This window comes from Gadus macrocephalus, chromosome 3 (genome assembly GCF_031168955.1).
Source record: "Gadus macrocephalus chromosome 3, ASM3116895v1".
In the NCBI taxonomy this organism is placed as follows: Eukaryota; Metazoa; Chordata; class Actinopteri; order Gadiformes; family Gadidae; genus Gadus; species Gadus macrocephalus.
The window spans coordinates 2583095-2604882 of NC_082384.1; the positions used below are offsets into that span (position 1 = coordinate 2583095).

General features: G+C 45.1%; 1 protein-coding gene across 1 annotated transcript in view; it reads right to left on the minus strand.

Moving 5' to 3' along the window:
• Window positions 1-14164: 14164 nt before the first annotated feature.
• Window positions 14165-21788, minus strand: part of LOC132453342 (nucleosome-remodeling factor subunit BPTF-like) — a 185466-nt gene continuing 177842 nt past the window's right edge. The window contains exons 34-35 of the mRNA XM_060046187.1: window positions 16604-16790; window positions 14165-14771 (exon numbers count right to left, since the gene is read on the minus strand). Coding sequence (XP_059902170.1) covers window positions 14735-14771; window positions 16604-16790 — 224 coding nt within the window. The 3' untranslated portion in view covers window positions 14165-14734. The remainder of the gene's footprint in view (window positions 14772-16603; window positions 16791-21788) is intronic.

Genomic DNA, 21788 nt, shown 5'->3' on the forward strand with positions numbered 1-21788 from the left:
GCAGAAATCTCCCAACATAGTTGATGAGGCCCAGGACCTGACGCAGTTCCTCGACACTTGTAGGACTGGCCATTTGGATGACTGCCTTCACCTTGCTGGGGTCCGGCCTCAGGCCATCCGCACTGATGCTCCATACACCAGAATGTCGTCCATCACTACGACAACCCCCTCGTGGTCCTTAAGCAAAGTGGACATCTGTCTTTGAAAAATTTCTGGAGCTGACGTTATCCCGAATGGGAGTCTACGGAAACAGAACCTGCCAATGGGAGTAATGAATGTTGTCAGCGTGCGGCTATTCTCCTCCAACGGGATTTGCCAAAATCCGCATGAAGCGTCGAGAGTGGAGAATATCTTTGCTCCAGCCAGCTTTGGAGCGATGTCTTCAAGCGTTGGCAAAATGTACCTCTCACGCTTTACTGCCTTGTTCAGGCGTTAAGGTCTACGCACACTCTCACTTCTTTGTTCTTCTTTTCAACAGGGACCATCCGTGGGGTCCGTGACCTCCTCGATTATGCCAAGGGACAGCATGCGTCGCAATTCGGCTTCGACTTTTGGCAGGAGAGGAAACGGGATACGGCGCGGCGTTGTCAGGGTGTAGGGCTCTGCATCCGGCTTCAATTCGATCTTCACAGGGTCACACTTGAACAGGCCGATGTCCCCAAACACACCCTCTAGCAGATCTGATGCAACAGCATTGACTCTCATCACCAGACCCATTCTCTTAGCGACACTGCGTCCCAGTAGACTATGTGAGTACGGCCCCCTTATAACAGTCACCCAGTACTTGTAATGCTGTCCCTTGTATGGACTTGTGGCAAGGAATCTGCCCACACATTGCACTTCACCTCCTGGGCTGTAACGAGTGGTTTTGGCCCAGTCATGACCAATCGTTGGCGCCACGCTAGCCTATTGAAAGCAGTCTGTGACATTACTGTGATGTCTGCACCAGTGTCTATTTTAAATTCAACAGGACTGCCATTCACATGCAATTCCACCAGCCACTCATTTTCGGAGCCTGGCTGCTCAATCATGTCTGTTGTCGCCTCCATTACAGCACCAACGAAAAATGCATCTTCACTGTACTCCTCGGTACTGTCAGACGTGACATTGACTTCTTTTAGTGATTTACTTTGACAGACGGCCTCGAAGTGCCCTAATTTGTTGCATTTCCTGCATCTCTTATCTTTAGCTGGGCAGGGACGTGCGTTCCCATGCTGACCATTGCAACGTGAACAGGCAAACTGCCTTGACTCACCCCTGTCGTCCCTTCTCTGCCACTGCGGTCTATCCTTCGCGCCATTTCATCCATTGGATTGCCATCTTCCCTGTCTCATAGCATCCACTGCACAGTCACTGTCAGCACGCAAACTCACGTTTTGCTGTTTTATTTGCTCACTCTGACGAGTTATTTGAATTGCTTTCTCAAGCGACAGTTCTGGCTCCAACTGTAACTTTTCTGAAACTCCCGTGTCGGATATGCCAATCACAATCCTATCCCTGATTTGCTCATCCTTGGTCACTCCGAACTCACAGTACTGTGCTAAAAGCTCATACAGGCCTCTGATAAAAGCTTCAACAGGCTCACCGGGCTTTTGAACCCGCTTATGAAAGCATGCCCGTTCGTGTATTACGTTTCTCTTCGGCACAAAATGCTTGTGAAACCTCTTTATCACAATGTCGTAATCATTCTCAGGGCTTACTTCGTCATCATCGTCTTCAAGGGCTACGCTCCGGTCAAACACAAAGGAATCGTATATAGCCTCCGCCTCACTTCCCATAGCATAGAGAAGCGTGTTCACCTGCACTACACCACTGTCCCGGTCAAGTTTCGTTGCCACTCGATAGCGATCAAAACGTCGGCGCCACATCGGCCACTCAGCCGGACGGCAAACTTTTCTGGAGGTCCCAACTTCGCCATTGTCGCTTAAAAAATCGTAAATCGTCCACTTCTGACACCATGTCATGTGCGGAGGCATTAACCATGACTACCGTGTAGGTTTCATTAATACAACAACTGGTTTATTTCCGGACACATGGATATGACGTCACAGGTATGGCACTACACCAACAATGTTGAGTTTTGGGTCAAGAGTTGGGCTCACTGTAGTATCTTTGTTAGCAAGACACACGGGTTTAAGTCAGACTCTGTCTGAGGCTGGGCCAACTACGGTGCACATGCGCATTTAAACACTTTGGAAAATACGGGGTTTCCTAACGGAATTTTCAGATGGTAAATATTGTGGCGACTCCTACCCCCCGGGGAGTCTGGGTATTCGTGATGCCGGTTGGGAAAAAGGGGTTTATTGCCTTTTGTCAATTTAGGTTAGGTTAAGTGCGGTTAACGGGTTTGGGGTCTTTATTGTTTGTGTGTTGTTTATTGTGTGTAGTGTTGCCGCCACCGTTACCGAGGCTTGCATGTCCGTTGGTTGGGTGTGCGGTGCGCTGTGTGTTGTGGGTGTGTGTTAAATAAAGGCAGCTCTCGGGATCGTGCGGTGTATGAGGCACGAGAGTTGCGTCACCGTTTAACCTGGGCTCCCGTCTCGTGCAGAACAAGTTTGACCATAATGTCAAACTTGTTCTGCACTTTGGTTTGTGCATTTAGACAGCGATTCTCTGCTGCTGAATTAGCTACATGTTGCTTGTTCTATTGCTGTCTAGCATTCAGAAATGTAAAATGGCAGTTTCCAATTATTATTTTTAATAAAGTGAACTTAAAACTTGTTTTGCATTCTTTGAAATGCTTAATTTGAGTTAACAACCCTGACTTACTTTTTTGAGTTTTGTAAAATATAAAAATCTTAGTTGGTACAACTCTAACTTTCAAGTTTGTCTAAAGAAGAAAAATTACGTTTTGTTGGGCTCAAAACTCAAAAATTGATTGTAGTAAGTTGCCTTGCAATTTTGAGTTTTCTCAACTTTTTATTTTTTACAGTGTACTCTCATTTAGCAATATGTTACGATGAGCTACATCTACCCTAATTTAGCAATATGCTATGATGAGCTACAACTACTCTCATTTGGCAATGTGTATGATGAGCTACATCTACTCTCATTAAGCAATATGCTATGATGGGCCACTCTACTCTCATTTAGGTGTTGTCGGTTGAAACTTTTTTTTCAACAAAACTTTTATTTACAATACGCTTATTGAATTTTTTTAATTTGAAGGAACATTACATTCTGCGACAAAAAACATTGTTCCTAGGAGAGAGTTCTTTCTAAATTTGGGCATTATGAGGGAATCACAGCGGAAGGGGCTTCTCTCTGAGATCAGGAGGACGTTCTCTGCTGCAGGAGGACGTTCTCCAAGAGGACGTTCTCTGCTGCAGGAGGACGTCCTCAAGGAGGACGTTCTGCTGGAGGACGTTCTCCAGGAGGTCATTCTCTTTTGCAGGAGGACGTTCTCCACTGCAGGGGTGGAAGCGGTCCAACCTGTCCAAGATGACATGCGGGAGAGGGGGGGGCCAGCTGTGCTTATCTGCAGCACAGTAACCATGCTGCCGGAGTAAATGAACATAGTGGCTTGGGAGGAAGGAGTCAACTGAATTGAATAGAATAGTAATGGCCCCAAAAGGACCCTTTGGGTATCCCATCGCAGAGAGGTACGGACCATCTCAGGGGACAAATGGGCCAACCAGGGTGGTTTTGTTTCTACGGTTTTACTTAATGGTGGTTACGCTTTAATATATGCTTTCCTTTGTCTATATATCTTTATATCATTTTCTAAACACATTAGTTAATCCAATGAAAGAAACCACAAACATTTTGTAAATTGATTTCAAAAACATTACTTTATTAGATAGGATGAAATGTCCTATCAAATACAAAAGAAACTTCATTGTGGCAACATCTGTTAAAAACATAGAGAGAACTTTCCCTCCCCTCTTGGCTAGTTAAGTTTACAAAATAAATTAGAACTTCTCATCAATATCAATAAATAAAACAGTAACATGATGTCAATATAGAATGTCAAGTTTAACATGTTGGTTTATAAAATAAACGTTTGTACAAGAATCTTTGTGCCGCCCTCCTGCCCCAGCTCAAACCAGTATGTACAAATATAAAAAACACTTTTTATAGAAGAATGTTCTCACCTAAACCGGAAAGAACCCAAGATAAAGTATATCAAATGGAAATTACATTTGCTTCCTGGTTTAGAGACCGAAAAATTAGAAATTAATGGTCTAAACTATTTTATAACTCTATTATTTCACATAACTAGCCATTAAACATATACATGGATGATAGACAAGTAATAACCAGCATAGAAAAGGAGGAACGTGAAATACTGAAACTAATGCCGCCTTCAAAACGGTCTGAGTTTACGGGAGGTTCGGACCTCAAGCTCGGAGGAAAATGATATGAACACTCTGTTGGGTCTGAGTTTTTGCTCTGAGTTTTGTACGGAAGTAATGCTGCGTTTTATTATCCATCCGTCTCGGAGGTCCGAGGACGTTGCCTAGCGACACGCACGAACACGCCCCTTTTCCTCGGACGGCGACGGCGAACTCGCCATCTCGGTTGAACTCAGTGGTGACCGAGCAAAGTTCCGAGACAGAATTCAAGATGGCTGCGCCCGGTGTGACTTGAAGCATGAACTGTTTCATTGTGCTTGAAACAATTGTGCATTGTGCGGTGGTTTAAATGGCAATTTCAATCACTCGCATTACTGCAATTCCTTACTGCGTCCGTATCTCTTGTGGCAACCCGGCCCAGGCCAATTAAGGATATTGAGAGCACCTGAAGAACAAGTGGAGAAGCAGGGCTTAAATAGCCCGCTTCTCCACTCATTCAGGGCTCTCCCAGCCCTGGAGCTCCTGCAAGGAGAGACCGGTCCTCGTGGGTGACGGGTTTCCACCCACGAAGAAGGGGACCGTTGATTCCTCCCGAGGTTTAAGTTATTTGTGTTTTGAGAGACTTTTATGTTCTGTAAATTAAACATGCCTTTTTGTGGCTTTATCCAACGAAATGGTGTCCCGCTCAACGTGGCGGGTTGCCACATATGGTGGAGGATGCGGGCAACTCGACCGAGCTACGGGCCATTTTGGGTGGGAACGCCCACCTCAAGCCACCCCCAAACCAGACCATCACGCAGCCGGAGCCGACGCAGCAGAGACGATGCCGCCAGAGACGATGCCGCCAGAGACGACGCCGCCAGAGACGACGCCGCCAGAGACGACGCCGCCAGAGACGACGCCGCCAGAGACGACGCCGCCAGAGACGACGCGGCCCGAGACGAGGCCGCGGGAGACGAGGCCGCGGGAGACGAGGTCGCGGGAGACGAGGCCGCGGGAGACGAGGTCGCGGGAGACGAGGCCGCAAAACGAGCCACGCCGGCAGCAGAAGCAGCCATGCTGCGCACCGGGCCGCCGCCCCTCCGAAAGGCCACCCGAGGCTTCAGCAAAGGGTGGAGGAGTGTGGCAACCCGGCCCAGGCCAATTAAGGATATTGAGAGCACCTGAAGAACAAGTGGAGAAGCAGGGCTTAAATAGCCCGCTTCTCCACTCATTCAGGGCTCTCCCAGCCCTGGAGCTCCTGCAAGGAGAGACCGGTCCTCGTGGGTGACGGGTTTCCACCCACGAAGAAGGGGACCGTTGATTCCTCCCGAGGTTTAAGTTATTTGTGTTTTGAGAGACTTTTATGTTCTGTAAATTAAACATGCCTTTTTGTGGCTTTATCCAACGAAATGGTGTCCTGTTTGGGAGGAGTTGGTGCGCTCAACGTGGCGGGTTGCCACACTCTGCCTATGGCCTATGACCTACTTATTTTGGAGCGCCTGGTCCTCTGCCAATGATACCGCGACACCAGCTTTCCAGGTGGCGTCCATGTTTTCCTCCAACGACCGAGCGAAATAATAAAACGCTTGAAGTGTGGGCGTGGCGTCAGATCCGCGATCCGAGTCGGTTCGCGGATCTGATGCCACGCCCACATAGCCTACGAACTTCTAAGGGGCGTTTCCTGAACACTTATATTTCGGAAGAAGGGAAGGTACATAGAGTCACGTAAGAGCTTCCGAACCTCCGAGCTGTTTTGAAGGCGGCATAAACCACTGACGTGGATGTCTTTATCTGACCAAATAAAGGGTTCCTGACCTTGCGTCACCAAAATGGCGCGTTTCCAACGAGCTGTGCGGTTAGGTGCGGTACGTTACGGTTACGGCTCGTGTTTCCACCGTCAATAGTATGGTAGGGGGGGTTTTATGCGGCCTTCAAAACAGCTCGGAGGTTCGGAAGCTTTTACGTACTTTACTTCCCGCAGGTCACTCCGAGCAAAAACTCGGACCCAACAGAGTGTTCAAAGCACCTTCCTACGAGTTTAAGGTCCAAACCTCCGAACCTCCCGGAAACTCTGACCGTTTTGAAGGTGGCATTAAGTCGGATGGCGATATCCGCGGCAGCTACGTAAGCAGCGTGACATCCTAGCAACCCGACACAGTGTAGCCTGCTAATGTATTCAATTAAATTAAGAACGCAACACATTAAACAAAGGGCAACAATGTAGGATGTCCAAGAAGGATGGCAATCTTTTGCGCGACATTTTCTTCTTGCGGTCACTGTGTTTGTTTTGTTTTTATCTCCCTGTCGCACGGAAGTGATGATTGTGTCGACCAATCAACCGACAGCGTGTGTAGTTCCAACTTTCGGCACCCTTTCAGACTGCCTGGTACCCCAACAGAGGATTACCGAAAAATAGGAACAGCCAAGCTGTTGTCTGTGCGCTTAATTTGGGGCCCTCTTTTGGGGCCCCGCACCGAACCGTACCGCACCAGCAAAGTCATGCCAACAGACGTTACGCCAATGGTAAAGTATGTGATATGATGGATTATTTTATATTGAGTTAAACGTTAATGTTCCGGCATGTTCATGCGCGTCACTAGTAAACCATCGGTCACCAACTGGACAACTATCAATTTGGCCCGAGTGGCCGAACAGAAGTAGAATCATATCAGCGTCGTGAGGCGTCGTTCACACGAACTTTCCGACATCGTGAAATGTCTTCCCCATCCTTTCCAGCGATGTGAACCCACAATATCCCACTGTTGCACAATTCTGTCGACCAATCAACAGACGGCTTGTGTAGCTCGAACAATAGAAACTTTGGCACTTTCAGACGTCTCAGTGGCGCTGTCACACAAATTGTACCGCCTACGTAATCCGCTTTCGAAACATTCCGTCATCGTTCGACGCGATTGTCCGTTTTCAAGCAGGTTTCAAAAAACATTTGCGCTCAATTACAATTACAATTAGGGCAATTAGCAGACGCTTTTATCCAAAGCAACTTACATCGGTTAATACACACATTGACACACCGACGGCAGTCAACCATGCAAGGCAACAGCCAGCTCGTCAGGAGCAGTTAGGGTTAATTGTCTTGCTCAGGGACACATCAACACTCAGCTAGGAGGAGCTGGGGATCGAACTAGCAACCTTTTTTACAAGACAACTGCTCTACCTCCTGAGCTAAGCCGACCTTTTGTCATGTTGCCAAAGACGAAATAACACAATACAGATACTTTGTTTTACTTTATATTTGTATTGTATTGAATTTAGCTAGTAAACTGAGTGTTTAAAGTGTATCATTGTCTAGCTAGCTTGTGTCAATACTCAGTTTACTATCTAAATGCGATTAAACAATTACATACAATATAAAGTTAGCAACGCTAATAAATGTCATTTGTAAAATAAATGTCCTGTTTAATGTTATTTCGTCTTGAGACGCTCAATAAATGAGCGCAAATGTTCGCAAACCTTCCTGGATGAATGCGGCTCATCATGTCTCAGTCCGGACACCGCCCATTTTTTGCAGTGGAAACGTGACCCATGCCACACCTTTGCATACCGAATCGACCCACACTCGCCAGTGGAAACGCGCCATAAGACCACCGAAAAGGCCATAATGTGAAATGTTTTGTTGCAACAGCATTTCATGTCTTGAAAATATGAGGTTTTTTTAATTGCAACTGCGTGGTTTCAATCAGCATGCAATCAAATGTTGATAGCACTCCCACACAATAATTCGTTTGCAATTAAATGTTACGTCCAAGACTACAATAGTCTTAACAAATAACATTTTCACAACGTCCAATGTCAAGTTTGTCTTGACATAGGAAAGGAAATAATGAAACAAGAATGAGAACATTATGAAGTTCTGAAAAAACTAAACCAACGCAGCCGATCGGCTTTCCAACACTTAACCAAAAAACCTTTTTTCTCATCGCTGTGAAATGGTAACTTCACCTCGTTGAATGGCTATGTTGAGATGATAGCAATGATTCGATTTAAAAAAAAAGTGACAAAAAAACTAAACATTTTTCCCACGGAATTTAAGATTCCAAATTTTCAGGCGGATTCCGGGGATGGGGCAATTCCAAATCTTCAGTCGGATTCCGAGGAGGGGCGACCACCGAGTTATCCTGAACCAGCACATTTCTTGGCATGGTTTGGGGCTCGGGGTCGAGTCCGGAGTGTTGAAAGATAGCCTACATGTGAGCCAAGCTGTCATCTGAATGAACCATCAGTAGAAGGGGAAGAGAAAGAGGAGACCCAGAGAATGTTGTTGAGCTGCTTCGCGGAGTGAGTAGGTGATGTTTCTAGGTAAGTTGGCGGAAGAAACTCAGGAGGTAGAGCGGGTCGGCTGGTAACCGCAAGGTTGCTAGATCGATTGTCGAGGTGTCCCTGAGCAAGGCACCTAACACAGGGCTCCAGACTAACTTTTTCCTTGGGTGCACTGGTGCGCCTACATTTTTAATTTGGGTGCACCAGCACGTATTTATGGTGCACCCAAGTTTTGAGTTGTTGAGGGGGAGGGGGGGGGGCAACCCGGGCAGCTGCACCGGTTGCACCGTCGATATTTACGCCATTGATTAATAATATCTTGACCATTAAATAAATGCCTTAAATAAATGCCAAATCTGTATCTCTCATAAAGAATATCGTCAGACAATGCCAAGGGATCGGTTCTGTCCCGAAAAACCCTGTCTCCGGAGAGACGCCTGTACGATAAGTGCGCCGAGGTCCATGGGAACACCCACAAATGGTGACGCCATTATCGGAGGAGGGGCTAGGAAGCTGCGCACGCCGATATAAGTAGCCGATCTCCGGGTAGACTCGCTGAAAAGCTGCTCCCGACCAGGTTTGGTTGCGAGCGTAACGGTACGGCCACACCAAACGCGTTACTCGCGTTAGGGGCGTCCAAACTCGGCATTTTTGCATAGGGAACCATTGGTATAGGCGCGTAGACGCGTTACGCGCGACAGACGCACGTAAACGCAGTAACGCGCCCAACGCACCAACGCCCGGAGTTCAGAAATCTGAACTTTCAACGCTCCAACGCGTGGCGCTTAGCCGCGATAGCCAATCAGCGTGGAGCTTGACCCGACGTCACTGGCAGAGAGTAGTGAGCTTGGACAGAAGCATACGGCCGACATCTTTCTTTATTCTGGGTGGAAATAGTAACATAGTTACGCTATTAAATGCGTTTATGGAAACATTTTTTGCGAGAAATGTGCATTTTACTTTCATAATGTTCGCTCGGTGAATGTGAAGGATGTTTGGTTTGATAGTTATGACGAAGAGGGAACGCTCCGTTCACTTGCATGGACAGAGTGTCTGGATGCTAAGCAACCTCAACGTCTTGGCGGACTATTTCTCTGCTGATCAACACTACGAATGGTGGAAACACACCAGACACACCATGTGAAGTTATTTCACCCGATTATTGTTATTTATATCAGAGATTATTTAATCTAACCCGATCTAAACTCTATCACCCAAACACGGCGGCGTTTGGGGTTCCTACCTCGGACTCCAGCGCAGCCACGGCCGACAACTATCTTTATTCTGGGTGGAAATAGTAACATAGTTACGCCATTAAATGCGTTTATGGAAACATTTTTAGCGAGAAATGTGCATTTTACTTTCATAATGTTCGCTCGGTGAATGTGAAGGATGTTTGGTTTGATAGTTATGACGAAGAGGGAACGCTCCGTTCACTCAATATCATCCGACTGCAGACACAAATGGGCGTTGCCTGCAGCTGGACCCTTCTCCGTTCACTTGCATGGACAGAGTGTCTGGAACCTCAACGTCTTGGCGGACTATTTCTCTGCTGATCAACACTACGAATGCTGGAAACACACCAGACACACCATGTGAAGTTATTTAACCCGATTATTGTTATTTATATCAGAGATTATTTAATCTAACGCGATCTAAGCTCTATGACCCAAACACGGCGGCGTTTGGGGTTCCTACCTCGGACTCCAGCGCAGCCACGGCCGACAACTATCCAGAATAAAGATAGTTGTCGGCCGTGGCTGCGCTGGAGTCCGAGGTAGGAACCCCAAACGCCGCCGTGTTTGGGTGATAGAGTTTAGATCGGGTTAGATTAAATAATCTCTGATATAAATAACAATAATCGGGTGAAATAACTTCACATGGTGTGTCTGGTGTGTTTCCACCATTCGTAGTGTTGATCAGCAGAGAAATAGTCTGCCAAGACGTTGAGGTTGCTTAGCATCCAGACACTCTGTCCATGCAAGTGAACGGAGCGTTCCCTCTTCGTCATAACTATCAAACCAAACATCCTTCACATTCACCGAGCGAACATTATTGAACCGAGTAACCACCACACAATGATCAAGCGTCAGGTTAGGCGCGTTACTCGCGTTATCCAACGCGAGTAAAGGTGCGAACACACCAAGCGCGTACCTCGCGTACCATGTACGTGCGTAACGCAGCGAAAATGTTGCTTGACCATTTTGTGTCAAAAATGGTCAGATACGCGCGTACGCATACGCGCGTAGATGAGACCGCCCAAAACTCCCCCCCCCCCCCCCCCCCCCCCCCCCCAGCCTGTGGCTGCGCTGGATTAAGGAGTCCGAGGAAGGAAACCCAAACGCCGCCGTGTTTGGATGGATGATAGAGCTTGGATCGGGTTAGATTAAATAATCTCGGATATAAATAACAATAATCGGGTTAAATAACTTCACATGGTGTGTCTGGTGTGTTTCCAGCATTCGTAGTGTTGATCAGCAGAGAAATAGTCCGCCAAGACGTTGAGGTTGCTTAGCAATCAGAGACTCTGTCCATGCAAGTGAACGGAGCGTTCACTCTTCGTCATAACTATCAAACCAAACATCCTTCACATTCACCGAGCGAACATTATGAGAGTAAAATGCACATTTCTCGCTAGAAATGTTTCCATAAACGCATTTAATGGCGTAACTATGTTACTATTTCCACTCAGAATAAAGAAAGTTGCCGGCCGTGGCTGCCATGGACATGGCTGCTCTGGAGTCCGAGGTAGGAAACCCAAACGTCGCCGTGTTTGGGTGACCAAACCAATGCTTCCCTATGGAAAAATTGCCGATTTTATATGCGTGGTACGCAGGTAACGCGTTTGGTGTGGCCGTACCTTAACGCGTTTGGTGTGGCCGCACCGTAATGGTGCGGCCACACCAAACGCGTTACTCGCGTTGGATAACCTGACGCAATGGTAACCTGACGCTTGATCATTGTGTGGTGGTTACTCGGTTCAACGCTTCCAACGCGTCAATGCGCCAACGCAGCTAGATGAGTCCATGTCCATGCAAGTGAACAGAGCGTTCCCTCTTCGTCATAACTATCAAACCAAACATCCTTCACATTCACCGAGCGAACATTATGAAAGTAAAATGCACATTTCTCGCTAAAAATGTTTCCATAAACGCATTTAATGGCGTAACTATGTTACTATTTCCACCCAGAATAAAGATAGTTGTCGGCCGTGGCTGCGCTGGAGTCCGAGGTAGGAACCCCAAACGCCGCCGTGTTTGGGTCATAGAGCTTAGATCGCGTTAGATTAAATAATCTCTGATATAAATAACAATAATCGGGTTAAATAACTTCACATGGTGTGTCTGGTGTGTTTCCAGCATTCGTAGTGTTGATCAGCAGAGAAATAGTCCGCCAAGACGTTGAGGTTGCTTAGCATCCAGAGACTCTGTCCATGCAAGTGAACGGAGCGTTCCCTCTTCGTCATAACTATCAAACCAAACATCCTTCACATTCACCGAGCGAACATTATGAAAGTAAAATGCACATTTCTCACTAAAAATGTTTCCATAAACGCATTTAATGGCGTAACTATGTTACTATTTCCACACAGAATAAAGAAAGATGTCGGCCGTATGCTTCTGTCCAAGCTCACTACTCTCTGCCAGTGACGTCGGGTCAAGCTCAACGCTGATTGGCTATTGCGGCGCGTATGAGCGTTCAATTTTTTGAACTCCTCGCGTACATGTACGCACGTATATGTACGCGCCTCATACGCCCCTACAGCGAGTAAAATGTTGCTTGGTACGCATGATACGCGTGTACGCACCTCATACGCGCGTAAACCAATGCTTCCCTATGGAAAAATTGCCGATTTTATATGCGTGGTACGCAGGTAACGCGTTTGGTGTGGCCGTACCTTAACGCGTTTGGTGTGGCCGCACCGTAATGGTGCGGCCACACCAAACGCGTTACTCGCGTTGGATAACCTGACGCAATGGTAACCTGACGCTTGATCATTGTGTGGTGGTTACTCGGTTCAACGCTTCCAACGCGTCAATGCGCCAACGCAGCTAGATGAGTCCATGTCCATGCAAGTGAACAGAGCGTTCCCTCTTCGTCATAACTATCAAACCAAACATCCTTCACATTCACCGAGCGAACATTATGAAAGTAAAATGCACATTTCTCGCTAAAAATGTTTCCATAAACGCATTTAATGGCGTAACTATGTTACTATTTCCACCCAGAATAAAGATAGTTGTCGGCCGTGGCTGCGCTGGAGTCCGAGGTAGGAACCCCAAACGCCGCCGTGTTTGGGTCAGAGCTTAGATCGCGTTAGATTAAATAATCTCTGATATAAATAACAATAATCGGGTTAAATAACTTCACATGGTGTGTCTGGTGTGTTTCCAGCATTCGTAGTGTTGATCAGCAGAGAAATAGTCCGCCAAGACGTTGAGGTTGCTTAGCATCCAGACACTCTGTCCATGCAAGTGAACGGAGCGTTCCCTCTTCGTCATAACTATCAAACCAAACATCCTTCACATTCACCGAGCGAACATTATGAAAGTAAAATGCACATTTCTCGCTAAAAATGTTTCCATAAACGCATTTAATAGCGTAACTATGTTACTATTTCCACCCAGAATAAAGAAAGATGTCGGCCGTATGCTTCTGTCCAAGCTCACTACTCTCTGCCAGTGACGTCGGGTCAAGCTCCACGCTGATTGGCTAAGCGCCACGCGTTGGAGCGTTGAAAGTTCAGATTTCTGAACTCCGGGCGTTGGTGCGTTGGGCGCGTTACTGCGTTTACGTGCGTCTGTCGCGCGTAACGCCCCTAACGTGACGCTTCATCGCATGTAACGCGTCTACGCGCCTATACCAATCGTTCCCTATGAAAAAATGCCGAGTTTGGACGCCCCTAACGCGAGTAACGCGTTTGGTGTGGCCGTACCATAAGTCACCATGGTGATACAGCGACGCTTAAAGAGATCGACTTTCATGGTACAGCTAACCCAGGCTTTCAGTTCAACATACCTCGCTAACCCTCTAATCGAGCTTCGTAGTACAGGCCCCTGGATTGGGCTTTCCGGGTTTGTTTACCGGCGTTTCTATTGTTACCGGTCTTGCGTGTTCCAACGGTTTATTAGGTGTCTAATAAATCACTGTCTAATCAATACTTCATTCACTGCCTCTTCCGTGGTTATTACAATATTATGAATAGACTGCTCTGTAAAAAAATAAATAATAATTATACCAGATACATTTTCAGTCGCACCGGTGCGCCCAAATAAAATATTTGGTCGCACTACCCCGAATTCTAGGCGCATGTGCGCCCAAATTAGGCGCACTCTGGAGACCTGTAACACTAACCACTCTCGACGAGCTGGCTGTCGCCTTGCATGGTTGACTCTGTCGTCTTCTGTGTGTGAATTGGTGACAGGCAATACCGTAAATCGCTTTGGATACAAGCACTAGGCTACATTAATGTTGTCCATTTACCATAATAAGTTAGGCCTACATTTAAACAGACATTAGAACTACGATAAATCCATGAGAAAACACATGATCATTGGAATATAGATGGATGGGTAACAGCAAAAACATTGGCTTAGTTACATGATTACTTTCAGCGTAACAGAAAATATTGTATTTATTTTTAAGAAAAATACAGTAGCTGTACTTGAGATTGAAATGAAACATGGAAAAGACACGGCTTGTCAGTTTCTATGTCTTTTATCATCCCAAAAAGTTCAGACTGCTCAAAAGCCCCTTAGCATGAGTAGGGGGTCCCCCTACTCATGGAGTCCCACTCACTAGTGAACGTATCTGTCACTGCTGCACCACCACCACCACCCCCTTGTAGCACACCACTTCCAAAACCATCTCCTCCGTCTCCATGTAACATCCTGCACCCTACGAATGAAGCCCTGCGTCTCCTCAACATGATGGATAGAAAAGGTGGCCCAAATCCAAGGGTCTGTAGCCACAGCAGAGGGTGAGGGCTTGGGGGTGAGAGTTCTGGGGGTGAGGGGGCTTGGGGTGAGAAGGCTGGGCAGCAGGCCTTCAGTCTGGAAGCGGTGTCGGGGGCTGGGACTGAAGCTCTGAGTGTCTGCTGGGTCCAGGGGCCTGCATGTTGAGGAATAGTTTGAGAGAGCGGGAGTGTGTGTAGGACAGAGTATGTGTGGAGAGCGGATCTAGGAAGCAGCTGAAGTGAGCTTGTTGTTATGAGACCTAGAGAGAGAAGGGACAGGAGGACACCAGGCACTTAGAGCTCATTCTTTGTACTTTTTTTTTTATTAAAAGCTTGAACATGACAAAAATATGCACTGGGGCAGAGCAGTGTAGAAAACAAAAAACAATGAACTATGACATGTTTAGGATGGGACATGGCAGCCATGTTGGTGAGATGTGAGCTGGGTGTATTTACAAAGAATGTGGTTAAGTAATGGAACCATGCCCCCTTGCCTCAGACTAGTGCTAACTAGACGCAATCTTCTATCTTAATAAGTCCTAGAGATTTATTTCCTTTAGAACACAAAAATAGTCCTTCACAAAAGGATAGATCATATGCACATAAAATAAAATAAGACACAGGAACAACTGGTAGAACATGAAACTAATAAACGCTACAAGCATTCATTAAAAAAAGACTAAGCTAAGGAAAAGGTAAAATGTTAGGTGGAATAAAATAAGCCCAATGAAATTATAAGTTATCTGGTATCATTTCAATAACTTCAATAATCAGTGACTTATTTTTATATTAATCTCAGTACAGAAGATAACAAAGCTTAACAATCCGACTAAAAAAATATCAGCCATGTGTCACATGTCGGAGTCAGAAAGCCATGTCTCTGAGCTCCAACATGGCTGCCACATAGACAGTGGAAAAAGTATTTTTTTTTAGGTTCCATTTATGTTTAAAATAGAAAAGGAGGACACATCTGGTGTAGTATTTTATACATCATTGTACGGTTCTTGGGAGAACTGAATGCTGTTTTCCAAGACAATAGAAACAGCTATGTCCAGGAAAAACTAACTGGTCTGTTTAGATCGACCCTGGCCCCGAGAGGTAATGACATCACAATCTGCAGGAGAGAGAGGGGGGAGAGAAAGAGAGAGGGTGACAGGCAGAGAGTTGGGATGACAAGTCGGGAGGAGGGAGAGAGAGAATGGATGATTTAAATACATATGGATGAAATGCATGTAACTCTAGGATGCAGAACATGAAAGCACACATAAAGAGACCACATTAATGAAGATCAGTTCTTCAGCCATGGCTCAGACGTGCAGAAGAAGAACACAACTTGTGATCAGCGGGCCATTGAGATATTGGCTTCTGTGGCCTTCCTTCCAGCCAATCACCATGCTAGCATTCTGAATCCCCAATGGTAAGAGACGGTCGACGTGATGCTGCATGTGATTGGCTGAATTCTTGAGAACCTGCCTTCTCATGGTGGCCCTTGATGGCTTCTGTCATGGTGTTAACCATTTGTACAAGATATTTGGTCTGTGCTCAGTTCCCCCGGGTCCACATTAATTATAAGTGGAGCACTCCTTTTAATATGCAACCTTGCATCTCTGACCTGCTGGTCAAACCCTGGAGCCCTGGGCTGGTGGTTGTTGCTATTCCTGGAACCTATCACTAGATCTCCATCAGGGAACATTGAGGGGGAAAGAGTGTTTCATACGATTACCTCAACGTCATTTCAGAAGAGTTGTATTCTGAATGAACCCCGGTCACCTGCATTTCAGTCTCTTGGGCATCACCAATGAGGGGCCCTAGCTATAAGGGGACCTAACTATGAGGGACCCTAGCTCAGAATGGCCCTATAGGTCCTAAAGGATTTGAAACAAGAGCCTTGAGTTGCATATTGTAGGTGGAAGTTGAGGTTTTGTGCCTTTGGCTGCATGTTGGGTCCTCAGGAGAACAACGTGTGAACAGAGTTCCCTGTGGAGCATCTACACACCAGGTCTGGGATAACACAGAACACCAGGGGAGACCCCAGACCAGGGAGGGAGGGAGGGAGGGAGGGAGGGAGGCAGGCAGGCAATGTGTGTCTCACCTGCTGGCCTTGAAGCCCTTGAGCTTCTGGACGAAGAAGTTCTCCAGGACCTCGGCACACTGGTAGAAGGGCGAGTCGCTTGGGTTGTAGTAGCGGCAGTTGTCAAAGATTTTGGTCATGTCCGCAACAAACTCCGTCAGCTTGACGTAGTCTCGCCGCTGCAGCCGGTCCTCCATGGTGGAGAGGTCTAGGAAAGGAGACGAGGAAACACAAGGACACTCATTTGGCCCCTGAGGGTTCGATCACTTTAAGCAAGTAGCTGCTGACCATCATGGGAGAGAAGGTGATGCAGTCGCATTTTATGAAGACGTTGAAAGATGGTGCGATCTACGAGAAAGACGCAGAGGAAGGTTCCTTACGAAGCTTTTGTCTATATAAATTTAAGTGGTCAGCAAAATAAAGAATATGTTTGCGTTTTTGCACTTGTAAATAGTTAATTGCGTTTGTACCCTACACTCAGGGTTACTCATTCTTGCATCCGGGTGTCTTCATTCATAAAAAAATAAAACATTCGGGAGTATGCAAATTATTCTATGGCTGCAACTAACGATTATTTAAATAATCTATTAATCGGTCGATTATTTTTTCGATTAATCGATGAATCGGATAAAAAATAAACATTTGTAATTGCCGCATCTTTATTCAAAAAACTGAACGTTACTTCAAATTCCCAGTACAGACTGAAGTGTAAAAACACCAGGTTATTGCTCCAACGTCCCGGAACTATTAAAAGTAATATTAAATGATAACAAAAAAAATAATACATTTATATATAAACAGTAGGGGTGTAACGGTACATGTATTTGTATTGAACCGTTTCGGTAGGGGGCGCTCGGTTCGGTGCGGAGGCGTACCGAACGAGTTTCCATACGGACATATTAAGTAGAGGACCGCATGTGTGGAACATGCTGCGGCCGCACATGCACAGTTGCGCACACCGTAGCTGTGTTCGAAATCGTTCCCTATTCACTCACTCACTATTCCCTATATAGTGTTCATGATATAGTGCACTATTGAGGGAACGAACAAACGAGAATTCGGACACTACGCTGAACATTTCTAAACGTCATTTGCGTCAGTAAATGCCCCGGGTATTTGTGTGACGCAGATAGATGCGCCCACGTCATGTAAACAAACCGGGCACTCACGAGGAAAGCTGGAGGTTGTATTGATGTTGAATCTTACATTTCCTTGTTCAAGTTTTTATTAAATTAATTTTGAATGTTAAATATTCTATGTTGAATCCCAAACAAATTGTTGACATTTCTAAACGAAAGCCGGAGACTCCATCATTAAATATATTTGTTTTCGCGGTTATTCAGCTTCTTCTTCTCCTCCGGAAAAACACGACCGCATTGCATTGTGGTATACGGGAGTAACATGTAGTGTACATCGTATGTACACTCACATTTTTGGTATTATTATCCTGCAGATAATGTGGATAAGAAGATTTTTCTGGCAAAAAACATAACGATTGAGTGAAAGTCATCAGGGCTAAAGATAGGGGGGGGGGGGGAGAGTAAAAATTAATCTGAGCAACAACTTGAAACTGTTTAGTGTTGCAATTGTTCATTGTTGCACATTAGATTGAGAAAAGATTTGTTTTTAAAGAAACAGTCTGAGCCTTATTCATGTTATTTAATCTGAGCAAGAACTTGAAACTGTTTAGTGTTGCAATTGTACATTGTTGCACATTAGATCATATATTTCTTAAAAAAACAGTGAGCCAATGTTATTTATTTTTATTTCTACATTTCAGAATCTTTATATTTTTGAGCAGAATTCTAGTTTTGTATTGTCTAATGTTCCTATTGTAAAAAGCACAAAGTGTGTTATAAACAACTCGAAGCACATGTTATGAAGCACATTTATATTTAGCATTTTGGTTTCTTACTGTACCGAAAATGAACCGAACCGTGACCTCAAAACCGAGGTACGTACCGAACCGAGATTTTTGTGTACCGTTACACCCCTAATAAACAGTATATAAGGGATGTCCATGGTTAACCGATAAGATCTTTAACCGGTAAATACTAATGGTTAAAAATAAATTAAATCATCTTAATATCTCTCAGATGACAGATCGTTAATTTTTTATTGGTATTGATGCCATTTTCGAGACTCCTTAACCTTAACCTTTTCCATTATTTTGTTAAAATATAACTTTTATTATTGCTGTAATTGCTGATAAGATGTTAATAGCTCAAGATAGGTCGTTAAACAGGTTATAATTCCATTTTTATTGCTGGGAAAACAAGTCTTCGCCAAAATATCAAATTTCATTTTTTTTGTGTTGCATTTGAACACATCAATCATATTACTGAGCCGACCTGAACACATCACATTTGACAGTGTTTGCTCCTTATATTTTAAGCTAACTAGCTCTATATTCTGTCGATTTTAGCATGGATTTAAAAACTGGATTACTATTTTTAACTGACGGGACTTTCAACACCGTCCGGTTCTGTTATCACTACCGCTGCTTTGAATGTTGATTTACGTGGTGCCGACTCCGAGCCCGTCTGCCCACCGACTGCAGCAGCTGACAGAGTTTTTGGTTGGACCAGACGGATAGTGAGTTTCTTTTTAACCCAGAGACAGTGAAGGTACAACACTTTGATATAGGCCTACAGTCCAATGTTAAGATATGACCAAAATACATGCTGCAGTCGCTCACACTACAGCTTGCTGTGGGCGTGCATGAATCATGAACCTATCTGTCGGCGACTGGCTGTAAACAGTGCCGTGCATACGAGTGACGTATTAATCGCGCGACTCAACGACTAAACAAGGGATTTTACCCCCTCAGTTTCACACAGGCAAGACGGAGAAATTGCCGGGCGTACTAAGCCACGACCAAACCGGCTATGCAGTGTAAATATGCCTTTTATATATATATATATATATATATATATATATATATATATATATATATATATATATATATATATATATATATATATACACAGTCTAGTGTATCTATCTCTATAGGGTATAATATATCTATCTATATCCAAGTGTAGAGTCTAGTGTAGTACATCAACCCAGTCACACCAATATGCGTACAGATCGCACGGTTTGACACTTTCAAAATGCGTGCAGTACATATGCCAAATGACCATTTCGCGTGCATATGATACGCAAAACCCAGCATTAACTACTGTGGAGGGCGGATGCCCTCCACAGTGGAAATGTAAACCCATGCAAAAGACTTCATGGTCATAATAATTTAAATATCATATCCTGAGTGTGTAGGGTGGTATTCTATTTTTTTTCAACGGGGCTGCATCCAGTCACTTGACCGTCATGGTTGCTATCGACCACCCCCTCTGATCCTTACATGGCTCTAAAAACCACGCGGCAAAGGAGCTGCCGTCAATTGTGTTGTTTTTGTCAATTGTGTTGTTTGATGGTTAAAAAATAGACAGATATTCCAAGGTATCCTTGAAAGGCAGCTTGGATGTTTTTATTTTCTGCAGTTTAGACTTCTTCTATAACCTATTTTTGAAAGCAAAACACCAAGCTCATTGATTTAACGAGGCAGGGTTATTTGAAACAATTTATTAAATAAATATTTGTGAGAGGTCATTCCTTCTGAGTTTGCTTCCTATTTATGTCTAGTGTACACCCCTACTGTCCACAAGCATCCCCCCCCCCCTCCCCATATGGATTTGGAGAATTGTTGCCACGTCCCAGTGGTGGAGGTATCATTTATATGAAAGAGGGCATTCAATTATAGGCTACTATAATGATCAATTAGGAGGCCGAAGCCCTAAAGGAAGCGATGCAATAGGTGACTGAGTCGAGAAAATTTAAGTAAGCTGTACCTTGAGGTCTCATATATCAAAGGGGGTCTCAAAGGATGCATACGCTTCAACCTGTGGCTCCAGCCCTACAGGAAATGACTCAGCAAGTGCTCCATCTCGTTGCACCTGCACCCAGCGGCTCGCTTGCAAGATTATGGCCTGAAGTTCTTCCCAGACCTACACCCTAGCCATCCAACATGTATATCTGAGAATCAGGCCTCTCTTTAATAATGACAAAAAGTTATGAGAGAAATACACATTAACTTTTCGTTATCTCATAAGCAGCGTGGTGCCGGCTCCTTTTGACCCCAGACTTCAAAAACGTGGCCACAGGCCAGCTGTGTCTACACACCTTAAGCCACAAATGTACACCTCCATCCCACAAAAAATGGGGACTAGAAACTAACCTCTGTCTTATGTACATTTACTGTACTGTTGGCGGTCACGCCCCTTTTCCGGACTTTTCGAGATAGCTAGGGATACTAAAATGTTTTCACACATTTCCCGGGGCCCCGAGAACGACATATCCGAGATTTGGGGTTCTAGCCCTTAGAGAAAAAAAAGTTTTCCCAAATGGACTGTCATTTGGACAAAGCCCCTCAGAAGTGTTGCCCTGAAATTTGAATACCTTATTCTAGGGCCTAATTGGGACCCCCGCACCGAAACTTCGCCCGGTCGGACCCCGAGGGCAGGCCCTTCCTGCCCGAAACTTGGTCCAGTCGGACCCCTAGTGCAGGAAGGGGGGGCCTGGACTTTCATAATCTTCGCTCGGTGAATGTGAAGGATGCTTGGTTGGATGTTATGACGAAGAATCATAATGTGAATGGGAATATTCTATAAATGTCTTGATATCATCTTTCGTCTCAACACTTCTGCTGCAGCCGCTTAAAGTCTCACTCTGAGAACCTTAAAATATGAATCAATCCATTAGAAGTATGAAAATATCTTCCCGGTGGCGTAACGGGGCAAACAAGGTGTCCTTTGACATCTACGTTTCGAGCAACAGTGCCACACATGATCATATTTGAATATGTTTCGGGGTAGTAATTAGATGTCGATTTTGGAGGCCTTTATCAATAATGACCAGCTATAGATTTGCTTCCCGATGGAGATTTTTGACAAATTACATGTTATTTAGCGTCTAAACGTTAAGCTAAATCCAATGACATCAAGCTCGCCCTCTTGCTACACCGAGATCATGTCCTAGGACCTAGACCATAGGTGTACCATGTAAAATACATGTTACCATTTGCTAGAGTGTCATGCTTGGTGTCATTGGACTCAGCTCAACGTGTAGATACTAAATAACATTTGTCACAAATTTCTATCGGGAAGCAAATCAATAGCTTCTCATTATTGATTAAGGCCTCCAATTTCGA